This window comes from Balaenoptera physalus (assembly GCF_965194825.1).
Source record: "Balaenoptera physalus genome assembly, chromosome: 10".
In the NCBI taxonomy this organism is placed as follows: Eukaryota; Metazoa; Chordata; class Mammalia; order Artiodactyla; family Balaenopteridae; genus Balaenoptera; species Balaenoptera physalus.
The window spans coordinates 105,943,443-105,959,477 of record NC_138889.1 but is presented as its reverse complement, the minus strand read 5'-3'; the positions used below and the strand labels follow the sequence as shown (position 1 = coordinate 105,959,477).

At 61.3% G+C, this 16,035-nt stretch overlaps 1 protein-coding gene across 4 annotated transcripts in view; it reads left to right on the top strand.

The window, feature by feature from the left end:
• Positions 1–16,035, top strand: part of MACROD1 (mono-ADP ribosylhydrolase 1) — a 153,589-nt gene that overhangs the window by 133,723 nt on the left and 3,831 nt on the right. For 3 of the 4 annotated variants that reach the window (XM_082409637.1, XM_082409640.1, XM_082409639.1), the window contains exon 4: positions 4,863–4,892. The exons of the other annotated variant lie outside the window; for it this stretch is intronic. In XM_082409637.1, the coding sequence (XP_082265763.1) occupies positions 4,863–4,892 (30 nt within the window). The remainder of the gene's footprint in view (positions 1–4,862; positions 4,893–16,035) is intronic. 4 annotated transcript variants of the gene reach the window in all.

The window sequence follows — 16,035 nt, the reverse complement described above, 5'->3', positions numbered from 1 at the left end:
CACCTGGACATTTACACACTCCCCTCGACTCAACTTGGGTACCCTTGGTGGCACCCAAGCAAAATGTTTTTTTTTTTTATCATGTTGTACATTACATCCCTAGTACTTATTTTTTTTAAACAAATTTTTTTTTAATTTATTCATTTATTTTTGGCTGCGTTGGGTCTTCATTGCTGTGCGTGGGCTTTCTCTAGTTGCGGCGAGCGGGAGCTACTCTTCATTGCAGTGCGCGGGCTTCTCATTGCGGTGGCTTCTCTTGTTGCAGAGCATGGGCTTTAAGTGCGTGGGCTTCAGTAGTTGTGGCAGGTGGGCTTCAGTAGTTGTGGCTCGTGGGCTCTAGAGTATGGGCTCAGTAGTTGTGGCGCATGGGCTCAGTTGCTCTGCAGCATGTGGGATCTTCCCAGACCAGGGCTCGAACCCGTGTCCCCTGCATTGGCAGGCGGATTCTTAGCTACTGCACCACCAGGAAGACCCCCTAGTACTTATTTATCTTTATTTATTTACTTATTTATTTTTGGCTGCATTGGGTCTTCGTTGCAGTGCGCGGGCTTCTCATTGTGGTGGCTTCTCTTGTTGCGGAGCACAGGCTCTAGGGTGCATGGGCTTCAGTAGTTGTGGCATGTGGGCTCAGTAGTTATGGCATACAGGCTTAGTTGCTCTGCGGCGTGTGGGATCTTCCCGGACCAGGGATCGAACCCATGTCCCCCGCATTGGCAGGCAGATTCTTAACCACTGAGCCACCAGGGGAGTCCCCAATTAAAATGTTTTGTGCAGAGAGTGACAGAGGGGCCGCTGGGTCCCCTGAAGTGACAGTGGCCAAGCACTCCGGGTCTGGCCCTCTCCCTTTCACCAGGCAGTGGCCACATTCCAGCCCCTGAACTGGGCCGGGAGCTGGGGCACAAACTGGGAAGCAGCTCTCCCCCACCCACAGGACAACAGGTGCTGGGAGTCGGGGGAGGGACTCCCCCCCCCAGGTGCCCCGGGCCTGAAAAGGTGCGGAGTAGGCAAGAGAGAAGTGGGGGTCGGGGGACTGCACTGCATGAGCAGCAGTGCGGGGGCAGGGAAGGGCTGGCAGAATGTGTGAGAGGCGGGGAGCGATGCCCCCAGCACACCCCAGCCCCAGCCCCTGGCCTGGTGGGCCGCTGTCAGCGGACAGAGGATTTGGCAGTGACTGGGGTGGACCTCATTTCCACCCCAAGGTCACAGGCGCAGCACTGAGGCTCCTAGCCAGTTAATCGTGTCCAACAGAGCACGGCACAGGCACATCCACAGGCAGGGCCCGCGGCAGGGCTGGACCACCTCGTCCTGCATGGGGGCCGACAAGCCAACTCGGATGGCAGGCGTCGGACCAGGCATCTCACAGCCCCAGAGGCGCACACTCTGGCCCAGGCGCCTACGCCCACCACAAAGCCAGAACAAACCTCAAGCCCCGCTCAAACCCTAGGGCCAGGCGTGGGCCCTGCCTCACAAGCTTGATGACCCTGCTTTGCTGGGGCAGGTTTGGGTCCTTTGGGTGGGGCTGTGTTACAGACTCTGGTTTGGACCTGAGGTCCAGTGCTCGTCCATGTCTTGCTCGCCCATCACCCCGCCTCAGCAAGGAAGCCCTTTCAGACAGAGGGAGGGTGCAGGGGTTAAGAAAATGGGTGTGACAACCAGCCATCCTGGTTCCTTTCCTCCCCTCACCAGTCACGCTGTGAGCCTCAGTTTCCTCATCGGAAAAATGGACTAATGACCAGTTGTGATTTAGAGCCTCAAACCAAACTGAGGGGAGCATAGGGGTGGCGGGGTGGCAGAAAGGGGAGGAGCTGGAGACTCAAGGCCAGCGTGAGGGTGAGGTGAGGTGGGAAGGGCCAGCCCGGGCCGGGGAGCAGGAAGGCCTGAAACTGCCCTGCTTTGGATGGGAGGCTGGGCGGTACACCCAGGGGACCGCCTGTGGTATCTTTGGTACTGCTCCCCATTTTCCGTGTTCCCCCCAAGCCTCCAGGCCATCCTCCCAACTGTGAGTACCTCGGGCATCCCTATAGGGGCACCATGTGACCAGGTGTCCAGGCCCCTGGGGAGAGGGCCAGACAGGGGCCTAAGGGAGAGAGGAGCAGGAGAATGGGGTCTAGACCATCAGATTGCAGCCCTTCCCCCTGAGCCCCGCCATAGGACTGCCGGGCATGGTGGGCTGGGGGAAGGGGACACTGCAGACTGGCCTCCTGGGATACCTGCTGAACTTGGGAACAGGCTGGTGACCAGGTCGTCCGTGCAGCTTGAGTCTGAGCCCCCAGTGCTGGGCCACACCTCCCTCTCCCACCTGTGGCAGGTAATGCCACCTGGCTACCTGGTCCCCCCTTCCCCCAGCTCAGCCTCTGCCCCAGGCTCACCTCCCTCCACAGCCCCTGGATGAGACATCGGGCCAATCCACCCCAGTCCCCTCACCGGGGCAGGGCCACACTCGGTGGGGTTTAGGGGATGCAGAGCAGGTGGATGTTGGCATCTCCTTCCAAAGGGGCCTGCAAAACAGCAGGTCGGCGCCCCTCCCCTCCCGCGCCTTTGAGGCTCGCTGCCAGTGCATTTGACACTGAGCTCTCCACCAGCGGGAGCCAGCTCATTTGCGGCCGGTGTTAATTAAGAGAGAGAGGTGATGGGGGGAGGCAGGGAAGGGCCGTGGAGGGCAGCTTCCGACAGCCGCCAGGACTGCCCTGGGAGCCAAGGGGGCCGGGAGCTGGACCCGCGCCGACCTAAGATGCCTGGGTCTCCCGCGCTGGCTCCAGGGCAGAGCTCTCCAGACGTCCGACCCCTCATCTTTGCAGCCAACCTGCTGGGGTGGGAGGCGGGTCAAGACTGCATCAGAGGGGCCTACTGTGTGCTCTGCCTGATGTGGAGGAGGCGGGCCCCAGCCCTGGGGGGCGGGGGAGGGGAGGCGGGGGCGGGGCCGGGGAAGCCTCCCTCCCACAGTCCCTCAGCAGTCTGCTTCGAGGTTGGCCTGCTTTGTGGCTTGGCTTTGGAGTCAGACAGAGCCCGTTCCAATCCTGCTGCCACGCAGCTCAACCTCTGAGCTTTGGTTTTCTTATCTGTAAAATGGGAGCAGTAGCACTGCCCTTGTGGCTTTGTTATGATAGTGAATGGGGTCAGTCTGTGCCTGGCAAATAGCCCTCGCTCGGTCATTGGTGACATGCATTCCTGGGGCAGAGGCCACATTCCAAGCCTTTGCGGGCCCAGCCCCCAGCGGCCTGCCACGTCTGCCTGGGTGTCGTCCACGCGTGGTCCATCTCCTGCTCGCGCTCTCCCTCCGGCTCCGGCTCTGGCTGCCTCACCCGCCTGCTCAGCCCGCCTCCGCCCACATTCCCCGCGGCCCCCCAGCGCTGCTCTGGGAGCGCCCAGCCGCTCCTCGCCGCTCCATCTTAATTAGCTGCTTGTATTAATCTTGCAAGTAACGTGGCAACTTGCAGCCCTGGGTTTTCGGGCTGTGGAATTAATTATCCCCCAAGCGAAGAGCTGTCAGCTCTGGGAGACCAGCCACTCAGAGCCACCTGACACCGCTTAGCAGCGCCCACAGCCTCCGCGCCGCACCCCGGGCCTACGGCCGGGCCGGCTCACAAACGGCCCCCATTCCTGGCCTGGGCTCTTTTCCGGGTCCCCCTCTCACAGAGGGGCTGCAACAGGACCTGGGAAGGCAGGGAGGGATGCCACAGCGGTGTCGGAGCTGGAGGCCCCGCCTGGGAGCCAGGACCCGTGGGGCCAGAGGGACTGAGGCACAGCTGACCCATCTCCCCACCGGGCAACACCTGGGCCTGGGGAACGCACCTGCCCTGTCTCACCCATCACTTGCTCTCATTAGCATCAGTGCTTCACGCAGAGGCAGCTGTGTGGCCGGAAGCTGGAGGCCAGGCTGGGAGGGGGCGCTGACTTGCACAGCCCTCACATTCTGATGGAGAGTCTGCCGGCCTCACTTCGCCCCTGCGTCGGCCCCTGGGGAGGCCGGAGAGGGCAGCTGGCCAGGCAGAGCGAGACGGACAGGGCAGCCGCGGCAGCTGGCGGTCCAGCTCTGGTCGAGGGTGCGGGGGGCCAGGGGCCGGCGGAGCTGAGGAGCCCTCTCTCTTCCTTGACCTTCACAAGTCACCCATCTGTTCCGGTCCGGTTCCAGTCCCAGTGCCCTGGGCCCTCCCTGCGCTGCCCCGGGGTGGGGTGCTGACCTCGCACGTGAGTGCTGTCGTCCATGAGGCTCCCAGCCCTGGTTCACAGCCATCCCCTGGGCGCACTTACCACGGCTACAGCGATGCAGTTTGTTCCTAGTGGCTGCGGCTCTGTTTCCCCCACAGTCTGTGAGCGCCGCATCTCTACACCAGGCCTGGCACAGAGGGGCTCGGGAGACCCTGTGGGAAGAAAGAATGAGCGTGGGACTTCCCTGGCAGTCCAGTGGTTAGTCCAGTGGTTAAGACTCCGTGCTCCCAATGCAGGGGACGCGGGTTTGACCCCTGGTTGGGAAACTTAGATCCCACATGCTGCACTGTGCAGCCAAAAAAAAAAAAAAGAAAGAAAGAAAGAAAGAACGAGTGAATGAAGGATACGTGCGGCCGAGGGTCGTCTGCCACTCTAGACCCCACATGCAGCTGCTTCCGGGGTGAGCGGACCCGACCGTGGTGCCTCCCACTCCCACCACCCTACCAAACCCAGGCCCATTGGGAGCCTCAGCTGGAGAGGAAGTCCCAGCCCCCTCTGCCTCCTGGTTATCTGCCCCTGCTTCAGGGACCCTGTGTCCAGGGACCCGGGCTAGCCCTCGGGCCTGGCTGGCAGCCCCCCATCGCCCCCTCCACACAACTGCATGCCCCACCAACCTCTCCCTGACTGACCACCTTCGTCTTTCTCTCTTGCAGCCAACATCTCCCTGCTCGGAGGCGGCGGCGGTGAGTACGCCCTTCCTGCGGCCTGGGGGTTGGCTGGGGGTCTGCTTCTCTCCTCCTGGCCCTTTCACCCGCGGAGCCCAGCTGGCTGCCATGCGCCTTCCCCGCAGCCTTCCCCCTGGTCCCCACGGTGCGCCGTTCCCATTTCTCCATCTCTGCCCTTCTTTACCGCCTCCCACCCCATCGGCCTTGCCCGGCGTCGCCCTCACTGTGGATGAAGCCGGACACCTGGCTGGCAGGCCCGGCTGCTTCAGCACTGGGTGACTGGGGTAGGTCCCCACCCTCTGAGCAGAGGCCTCCTGGTCTGTAACTGGGGGCTGGAGGGCCCCCTGAGCTTTCAAAGGGACTGGGCCTGGGACCGGGTCGTTGTGGGGCCGGGGCACAGGTGTGGTGGGGAAAGCCCAGCCCTGCCCCTGACGCCCACGGGCCCTCGGCCAGCCCTGCGCTCCTTTGGCCTCAGTTTCACCACCTGTGAGGGCAAAATTAGCGTCTCTGCTCTGCCCTGCAACCTTGCAGGGCGGCTCTGCTGCCAGGACAAGTTCTCATCAAGTCAGGGGGAGCTCCGCCAACGGTTAAGCCCACGAGAATGCAATGCGTGTGTGTTCACTGTTGTCAAGGACCACCAGGAAGCAGGGGTTCCGGCAGGCCAGGCGGGCAGGGCGTTGGAAGTCAGCGTGGGCCCGGCCCCCAGGGGCACAGGGCAAGGTCAGCAGGTGCCGGCAGGGAGGGGCGGGGGGACAGCCCCTATGGCCCCGGGGCCCGGCCAGGCCAGCACAGGCTGGCCACACCAGCCGCTCGGCCCCAGCCCCTCACCCCCCAGCTGGCGGGGCCGCCCGCTGTCTGTGCAGGCAGCAGTACGATTGGTGAGCTAGGGTCAGGGGTTAATGCGCCGTCGGATAAATCCCAGGGTGCGCTTACGGCAGTCGTGGCGGGGCCCAGGCCAGGTTTTAAAAGGGGAAAAATAAAAGGGGCATAGAAGGTCAGGAATAAATAAGAGCAGCGTTAAGAGCTGTTGATGACCGGCCAGGATGCAGGATGGGGGGGGCACGGGGAGCCTGTTTGTGTTTAGAGATGTTTTCCCTCCCTCCCTCCCTCCCCTGCTTCTCCTCCAGCTGTCCCTGTGGAGGTCACAGCTACCCTGGCGGCCTCACAGAATGAGGTGGCTTCACTGGGGACTGGGGGTCCACAGACAGGCCCATCTAGGACCCTCTTCTGAGCCAAGTGCCTGGACAGATCTGCCGGGCACCAAAGGAGCCTGGTCCCTGCTTCCTCAAGCTCACGGGCCAGACAGGAGCACCACCACGACACAGGGTGGTCTGTGCGATACGGGGGTGGGGCTGGGCCGGGTGCTCAGTGAGGAGTACAGCCTCAGTGTCCGGGCTTGGGGACCAGGGAGGCTCCTGGAGGAGATGGTGCCTCCACTGGGACCCAAGGGACGGGTAGAAGGCAGCCGGTGAAGAGCAGTGGGAAGGGTGTGCTGGGCAGAGGGAACGGCACAGGTGAAGCCTGGAGTGAGGGAGAGCGTGGGGCGTTCGGGGAGACTCCGAAGACTGGAGTGGTCGGAGCCCAGCCGGGAGGAGGGGAGACGGGAGAGGACTCAGGGGCCTCAGAGACCACGTGCGGAGCTGGATTTTTAGCCGTTCAGTTAGGAAGGCAAAGGATCACAGAAAGGTATGGGACTTATAAGTCCTAAGTCAGGTCATCACCCCTCTTCTGCTCAAAATTCTGCCAGGGCTCTCACCTCACCTCCTTCCCACGGCCCACAGGGTCTCCAGCCACCCGTCAGACTGCCTGGCCCTCTCCACTCTGTGCCAGCCACACTGACCTCCCTGCAGTTCCTGGAACAGACCTGGCCCACTCCTGCCTCAGGGCCTTTGCACTGGCTCTTCCCTCTGCCCCGAATGCTCTTCCGCAGAGAGCCATGTGGCTGCTCCCTTCACCTCTTACAAGTGTTTACTTGCGTGCCGTCTACTCAGTGAGGCCCACTCTGACCCCTCGAAATTGCAGCTCCCTGCCCCTGCCCCACCTCCCCAGGCCACTCACACTGCTCTAGTTTTTATTTTCCTCCAAGCACCTCTCTCCTAATGTGCTATATAATTTACTTGTTTATTATGTTCATTGTTTATTGGCTGTCTCCCCACGGAGAATGATAGCTCCAGAAGGCATGACTGTATCTCCAGCACTTAGGACTGGGGCTGGCGCACACAGTCGGTGCTCAATAAATGGTTGATAAATAAATGAATGAATGAACTACAGGTAAAGGCAGGGACGGCCTTACATGTCAAGCAAAGGACTTGCTGATGAGGGCAGTGGGAGCCACTGAGGTTCCAGGCAGGGCAGGGAGTGGCTCATAGATGGCCTGGTGACCTCACTCTGGGAGGTCAAAGGACAGCTGCTCTGGCCAGATTGAGGGGGGAGGCCCAGTGGGGTCCCTCTAGCTCCCTTTCCTGCAGCACTGAGGGTGAGAGGAGGCTGGAGCAGGCCCCAAGCGCAGCCTGACCGACGCAGAGATGGATGGGGTGGGCCAGGACCCAGGAGGAAGTGGGCCCGGAGTCCAGCCTTTTAACGCCGGCCGAGATTTATGGAGCCGCCGCCAGTGCTCACTGGGGCTGTCACTCTGCTAATGTGATTGGAACAAGGCGGAGGTGGCAGGGAGGGGACAGGGGATAAGGAGAGGCTGGGGCTTGGGGGGGCCTGGCGCCCACCTGGGATGGGAATGGTAACAGGCCCTGGGCCCCCGGGATGTCCTCTGCTCTCACATCTGCCACCTATACCCTCTACCGCCCCCTGGTCCATCCAGCCTTAACGCCCCGACCTGCCAGGAGGGAGGGCACAGGCAGGGGCAGCCTGGGACTGGGGGGTCTGGGTCCCCATCTAACTCTACCCAGACAGACCCTGGTCATCCCAGGTGCCCTCTTCTCCCAAGTCCAGCCCTGCAGGGGTTCAGGCCTCTACCCACCCCCAACTTCCCATCACCACCCATTTACCTATCCAGCCACCACCCATGCATTTAACAAGCACTGGTCCCGTTCAGCCTGCCCTGGCCACTCTGTTGAAAACTCCCCCAGCCAGCCCAGCCCTCCATGCTGATCCTCTCCCCTGTCCTGTGCCTGTTCCCAGAGCACGGATGCCCTTTCAACATGCTTGTGTTTTGTGCTTATTTTTATTGCCTTTCTCCCCACTAGAACATACTCTCCCCAGGAACAGGGTTCAGGGGATTCCAAGCCCCTAGATCAGCCTTTGTGGGGTGGTTAGTTGCACCCCTGTGTGCTGGGTGCTGCCCTAGGAGCTGGGGAGTAACAGCCCGCCCCGGGGTTCTCATGCAGTCCTGTTGGGGAAGGGTAGCTATCAGTTCAGAAAGGAGCTCTTGAAAGGGGGGCTGAGGCTGGCCTGCAGGGCTGTGGTGCAGGGAACCGCAGTGTTTACAGCAAGTATGTAGGGGAGTCTTCTGGCACCCTAAACCTCAGTGGGAACCCCCAGGGGCCGCTGGGGCCAAAAGGACTTAACCCAAAGGGTCCAGGGCCCCTGGGCCTGCCTCACTGGGGTTGGGCACCCACCAGGCCCTGAGGCCAAGGTAGGTGGTGTGATAACACAGTGAAGGCCCCCCACTCCCCATTCCTTCCCAGCACTCTTTCTGAGTGTATGTGTATATGGAGCCGGGGAGGGCACCTGTGTCAAACCCTGGGACTCAGGACTTGACCCTGCCCTCAAAGAGATCCATTTTGGTAGAAGTCTTCCCAACAGAGGGGGCATTTGACTTGGGCCCCAAAGACTGCATAGGAGTTCGTCGGGTACAGAGGGATGGAGAGGCCCACCAGGTAGAGAGCCCAGTGTCTGCGGTGGGGAGACCTGACAGGGCTGGGGCAGCTACCCAGCCGGACCCTCAGGCCTGGGGACTGCCAGACCCACTCCTGCTCCCGCCTCCTTCCTGGAGAGCCTTTTACTGGCTTGATAAAAAATTTTTGTGAACAAACACTCTCCTATTGTATGGTAGGAAGGGAGGCGGGCCCTAAATCAGGATGGGAATCGACAGGGCCCTGACGCGTGTCTCTCCTGTTTATTGGGACTGAAATGTTTACTCGGCGATAAGGAGCCAGCCTTCTGGTGGAGATTTGTGCACTCTTTTTCAATTACCCCTCGTCTTTCTCTGCCACTTTCGCACTAAAGGGATAATAAATGTATCGGAGCGTTTCAATTATTCATCTAAATCATGACTGCGCCTGCCACGGCCAAGCTTTAGTGACAGATTAATTCAGGGCCGCCTTCCTCTGCTTGCAGCGGCCATCTCTGCCCCCGCCTGTCCAGAGCCCCGGGGGCCAGCCCAAGGGGTGGGCGGCTGGGGTCAGGCAGGTCCCTGGCAGGGGCAGGGCAGGATGGAGCCCCGTCCACACACAGCCACTGCCAAGGACCCTCCCTTCCGGAGGTCAGCGGGCCACCCAAACCTGCAGGCCTGTGAGGGCGCAGCCACCCTGCCCTCCTGCTTATCGGCTCTGCACGCCCTCCACCCTATGCCCACACTGCAAGTCCACGTGTGTGTCCCTTACACTGCAGGGTCCCAGGCATCTCCCACCAGGGAGAAGCCAGAGGTGGCTCGGCTCCCGGCATAGCCCTCTCCTGCCACAGGGCCTTTGCACATGCTGCCCCTGTGCCCGCCCACCACACCTTCCCACCTAGTTATCTCCATGTCAGGGCAGCCCCTCCCACCAGCAGCCCCCCAACACACACACACACACACACACACACACACACACACGCCCACACACACACGCCCACACACGCCCACACACACGCACACACACGCCCACACCCACACCCACACGCCCACACACGCCCCCCACACACACACACGCCCACACACACGCACGCACACACACACACACGCCCACACACACACGCCCACACACGCACACACACGCCCACACACACACACACGCCCACACACGCCCACACACGCCCACACACACACGCCCACACACGTGCACGCACACACACACACACGCCCACACATACACACACACACACACACACACGCCCACACACGCCCACACACGCCCACACACTGCTCTATTTGCTGAGGGGCCTGCCACGTTCCTGGCACTGTCCTCAGTGCTGGAACACAGCAGGCACTGGGACACAGCAGCCACTGCCCCTCTTGGGCCAGTATTCTGTCATCCTTGAAAATCAGACTCTTGTTCGTGTGATTAAGTACCAACTGCTCCCCATCAGACTCCCCAGCTAAGGGGCATGCACAGGGCGTCTGTCTGTCCACCTCCTGGAAAACAGTAGGTGCTCAGTGGGGACCTGTTGGTGACCCAGCCATGCCCAGGGGCGCCTCCCCACAGCCCAGGTATCTGTGTGCATTCCTCCCCCACCCACCACGCAGGCACATGGCTCGGGCAGAACCTGCCGCCCGGGGCCCAGCCTCTCCTCTCTCCACACAGGGACCCATGAGTCCAGGGGGCGGGGGGCACCCTCTTTCCTCTCTCTGTCTCCGTCTGAGTCTCCCTCGCCCCCACTCGGTCTGTCTCTTGCCGTCTCACTCTCGCTCCATCTCTCTGTCTCTCTCCTCCACGCCGGCTCCTCCGGCACGTGCATTCTCTCCACCTCTTGCTCTCTCCTGCTCACTCGCCCTCAGGATTCAGGCCTCGACTTCTGCCCAGCTCATTTGCCATCCCGCGCACCTCCACCTGGCACTATCTCCATCGCCCAGCGCCGCTGATCTGTGATTGCTTCCCGGCTCTGCTCCGATTAGCTGGGGCCTGGCACAGCAGGCAGACAGGGGGCCCCCGTGGCCCTCTCCAGGCCAGGCTGTGTGGGCCGACCAGCCAATCTTGAGCACGGCTCCGTGCCAGGCTGCGGCAGGGGGGTGCATGGGGCGGGTGTGGCCAGAAGTTGTCTGGGGCAGGGGGCCATGCTGCGACAGAGAGGGGAAGGGCATTCCTGGACGAGGGCACAGCGAAGGGCCCCAGAGGCCATCTCAGACCACGCTCCTGCCCTGCTGGCACCTTCCCACTGCAATGGTTCCTGCTGATGCAGCCCTCCCCTCCCACCTCTCCCCCTGTTGCCCTGCTGAGCCCTCTGCCTGGACCCCTCCTCCCCTGACCTCCCCAAAGCCTTTCTTCTCATCAGTCAGGGCTCTGCTCAGATGCCGCCTTCTCAGAGGCACCTTCCCAACCCTGAACCGCACCCATGCCTGCCCAGCTCCCTTCCCTCTCCTCTGGCTCTGGAGTCTGTTTCCTTCTGTCGTTTCACTGCGGTGATATTAGAGCCGCACTTCGCCTCCCTCACCCAGGGCCTGGCGCCTGGCGGGTCCACCTCCCCACTGCCCAATGCCTGTGTCGAGGATGGTGGGGGAGGCACGCGGAGGCCGGATGTCATCTAAGGCGGAGGCCGGAGGGAGCCCCAGCCTTGCTCAGCGTTGATGATTTTATTTCATGGACTTGTGGGAGCCATGGGAGGTTTCATGAGCAGGGGAGTGATACGGTCCCCCAAGTAAAGGCCCCAGTTGAGGAGGAGGAGGTGCTAACAGCTGCCAGACGTGTGGAGCACTACCTGCGTGGATGCCAGGGCCTTGCTGGGCTCTCCCTGCAGAATCTCACCCCTGTCACAGCACTGTGGGACACGCGTACCGTTAGCATCTCCATTTTGCAGATGAGGAAACTGAGGCACCAAGTCCCTTGAGCTGAACCGCGCTCCCCACCCCCACCCCTCAGCCAGCCCTCCCTGGGTGGGAGAGAGAAGGGCGGGGACGCCAGCTTCGGCCTCTGGGGCCCGTGCCCCGCCCCCAGCGGGCAAGATGCTTCCAAGCCCCTGCCTGCAGCTGCCACAGGGATTTTTAATAACGGGAGTGATTTTTGCATGATGAATGAGGTGCTGCCGTTGTGTACATAATGAAGCCCTAATGTTTTCAAATCCCCATTTAAGGAGCTGATCTCACCCCGTAATGAATTTCAGATCACATCGCGGAGCTGTCGTTCATCCATCTTCTCCCTGGGGCACCCACCCGCCTTGGCCCCTCGAGGGTGGGTCCTGGCGAGGGTGGGCTCTGCATCCCGCCCCCCACAGTGGGATGAGCCCAAGGCTAGCACAGAGCGGGGGCTGGCACGGGTTTGTTGACTGAATGAGTGACCAGGAGGGTGTAGGCAGAGGCCGAGGCAGTTCTGGCAATGGGGTATCATGTGGGGCTAAGGATCCCACGTCTCGGCCTGGGCCTGGGAGGAAGATGGAGGCCAGAGATGAAGAGGGTAGGAAGGGCCAGAGAGAAGGGGGCCCGAGGCCCTGGCCTGGGTCACTTGGCCAGGCTTTATGGCTGGGCCTGCCCCCGGAAGGTTAGGGGCCTGGCAGTGCAGCGGCTCAGGCTTCTGCCCCCTTTCAGCCCTGGCATTCGGCGTTTGTGCTGGTGGCTGGGATGGGCGGCAGCTGCAGGCTGCGCCAACGTGGTTGGAGTGGGAGGGCTCTCAGGCCGGGCGCCCAGCCCCTGGGGCCTGCGGGGTGAGACGTCTAAGTGGGAGGTGGTCCCGAGGGCCCAGACCCAGGTGCCTTCCCGGGCTCGAGAGGTGCACCCCTCCCCTGGCCCCATGGGCCTCAAGCTCACCCCTCTGCCTCCCCAGCCCTCTCTCTGCCAGGGCTTTCTGGGTGACATTTCCACCTGGCAGTGTGTCCCATCCCTTGGGTAAAGGGGACCCCAAGAGCATGAGGGACAGAGGAGTCTTCTGCCTACGGAGTCCGTGTCTGTGCCTCGGTCTCCCCATCTGTAAAATGGGGCGACATGTGATAACGTGCAGGGCCCTTTGGTACCATCTCACACTGAACGCTCACACCAAATGCAGAGGGAGGTGCTGTTACTGAGCTTGTACAGATGAAACTGAGGCGCAGGGAGGTGAAGTGACCCTGCGGAGGGGTGGGAGAGCTGGGGGGAGGGAGCCTTGGGTCTCTCGGGGCCAGGTCTGCTCTGCTACCAGGAGGCGTGACCCACACAGCCCCAGCGAGCTCCTTTCAGAGGCTCTGAGACTTGGCACCCTGGGAGGGCACTGCCCAGGCCCGTCCTCTCCTTCCGCTGCCCTGCGGACCCACAGGAGCCCACAGGGCAGGGCTGGGGGCTGCCCAGGCAAGGCCTCACAACCCCCACCTGGCTGAGAGTGGCTTTGCCTCCACGAGCTTTTGTCCCTGTTCCTGTGAGATGGAGGCTGGGGAAGCGGCTCTGAGCATCTGCTCTCCTGTAACTGTGAGATCTTGGACGAGTTGCTTAATAATTCTGGCCTTTAGTCTCCCACCGCCCCCCGGCCACCTCTCAGCAAACCTCAGTCCTCCCCACAAACTTTCTGAGGCCAGTTCTGAGGCTCAGAGAGGTTAAGTGACTGGCCCAAAGCTACTGGCAAGCTTGTGGGCAGGATTTCTGGAAAGAGAAATCCCAGAAGGGGGCAAGCAGGGGGGCCAGACCCCAGGGGAACTGGGGGAGAGATGGAGTGGTAGGCCCAGGGCCAGCCAGGGTCTCCTGCCCTCTGTCAGGGGCACAGCTGCCCTCCTCTCCCCCAGGCCACAGGCCTCCTTGTGTTCCTGTAAATAATTAATTAGCCCCTGCTTGCTTGTTTGTTTAGCATGAGGAATGCTCCCCCACTGAGATGCATTTATTGCTGAATAAATTTAAATATCTAATCTTCCCTTCATGAATATTACAGCACTCTAAATAGCCGCCAAAATATCCTAAGCGCCTTGGCAAATGGCCCCCACGGGAGCCTGTCTGCTTCACCTCCACTGGCTCTGAGGAGGGCCCGGCTCCAGGCCCTGCCCTCTCCCAGCGCCCTCCCGGCCCTGGACTTGTGAGGCAGGGGCTGAGTCTGAGCTGATGCTCCTGAAGGCTCAGTGCAGGGCTGTGGAGGCCACACCGATGGCAGGAGGCTGGGGTGGGCTTCCAAGCAGGGGCGGCTGGCTTCTCTGGGGAACGTGCCTGGACCAGGGCGGAGAGTCAGGGCTGGAACAGAGAGAGGGCAGACAGGGCCCCCAGACAGAAGAGATCAGGGAGGCAGGAGGACGGGGAGAGCAGGTCTCCAAGGCAGCCTTGCTGGATCGGATGGAGACAGTTAGTGGTCAGCCTGTGGGTGCAGCTGAACAGTCGTGCAAGAGGAGTGGTCCCAGACCGCTCAGCAACCAAAGGTCCCCAAAGCAGTCCCTCTGTTGGGAGGGGGATATGTAGATGTGGGGAGGGGACAGGAGCCAGGCTGCAGGGGCCAGCAGTGAGGAGACAGCAGCCGTAGACAAAACGTCTTCCCAAAGTGTTTGGGTGAGGAGGGCAAACAGTAGACAGACAGCCAGGGTGGGAGGGAGGCTCAGGATGGGAACGGAGAGACAGGTCCTTTCATGGTCCTAGAGGAAGTAGAGCAGTCCAGCTGTGTGACCTTGGGCAAGTCTCTCACCCTCTCTGTGCCTCAATTTCTTCTTCTCTAAAGCAGGAAAAATAATAGCACAGCCAGGCTGTGAGGCCCAAATAAGACAGTGGATGTACATGGCTCAGTGCCTTGCTCACCAAGAAACTGTTGAGGGACTTCCCTGGTGGCGCAGTGGTTAATAATCTGCCTGCCAGTGCAGGGGACACAGGTTCAAGCCCTGGTCCAGGAAGATCCCACATGCCACGGAGCAACTAAGCCCGTGTGCCACAACTACTGAGCCTGCGCTCTAGAGCCTGCAAGCCACAACTACTGAGCCCGAGGGCCACAACTACTGAAGCCCACGGGCCTAGAGGCCATGCTCTGCAGCAAGAGAAGCCACCCAATGAGAAGCCCGTGAACCGCAATGAAGAGTAGCCCCCGCTCGCCGCAACTAGAGAAAAGCCCGCGTGCAGCAACAAAGACCCAAGGCAGTCAAAAATAAAATAAATAAATAAAATTTTTAAAAATTTATTAAAAAAAAAAAAAAAGAAGCTGTTGAGGCGAAATTAAGGAGCCAGACCTGGGACCTTAAAGGTGGAGGAGCGAGGGAGAGGCTGAGGAGGGAGGCAGAGTGGCCTTAGGGCCATCTTCCGGGAGAGGAAGGATTCAGCCTTGACCTTAGTGGAGGGACATCTGAGGAAGGCCCTACCACCCATGTGGGCTCAGTCTCCCCAGGAGAGACCCCAGGTTTTCTGCTGACTCAGAGTGAGGTGGGGGTCAAGTTGGAGCTTTGAGGGTTTTTTGTTTTTGTTTTTTTAAATTTTTTTTGAGTATAGTTGCTTTAGAGGATTTTTGGATATGGCTGACCAGGGAGGGGACCGAAGGTCAATTGGTATGAACTGGGGTATCCCCTAACCAGGCAGGCCCAAGGGCCAGCTGCCCCAGGGTCAGGTGGGGAGTGGGGAGGAAGGACATTGGCTTTGGATGGGACCTCAGGAAGCCTCCTCCTTCCGGTCTCCAGGGCTCAGCTTAGCCCAAGGAAGAGCCGGGACCGGGCCTGGGGGTCAGAGCCAGGGGAGGTGCAGGTCATGGTGGAGACATGGGAAGGGCAGCCCTTTGGGCTGGGGGCCTCCTCTGGCACTCAGGGATGGGAGAGCCACAGGCTGCTGTGTGGACAGGGAGCGGGGGCAGGAGGGGGCCTGGCTGCTGAAACCCTGAGTGCCAGGGCCGGTCTGGGCACTGGCTTCTTGGGGGAAGGGTGAGCAGGGGTGGAACCCCGGGCCTGTCCCTCAGCTCTGCTTTGGGAGAACTGCTCCCTGGGCACCTGCACATGGCCCGGCCCTGTTCTGCATGCTGCTCGGGGGACTCCAGCCCGAGGGCTCTGCCAGCGCCAATTCCTCCCTCCGCCTCCCCCCTCATGCCCCCAGGTCAGCCCCAAACGCTTGGCTGCAGGCTTGTCCGCTCCTGCAGGAAACAATAAGTCCCTCAAACACAGATCTCGCTGAGCGCCACTTCCACACGGCCCCCACAGTGGGCCAAGGTCGCCTGCAGGGTGGACAGCACGGGGAGATGGCAGGCAACCAGGTGCCAAGTGGATGAGACCACTGGGGCAGGGCTGGGAGGTCCCCAGGTGAGCCGGCTCCGGCAGGTCCCTGTGCTAACCCTGTACGCCCTGGACGCTACCTCCCGCCCCGCTCCCTGGTATATACACATTGGGCACCTGCCCGTACAGTCTCACTGACCTAGTAATAGCCAACACTGGCGTTGCCTTCACTCATGCC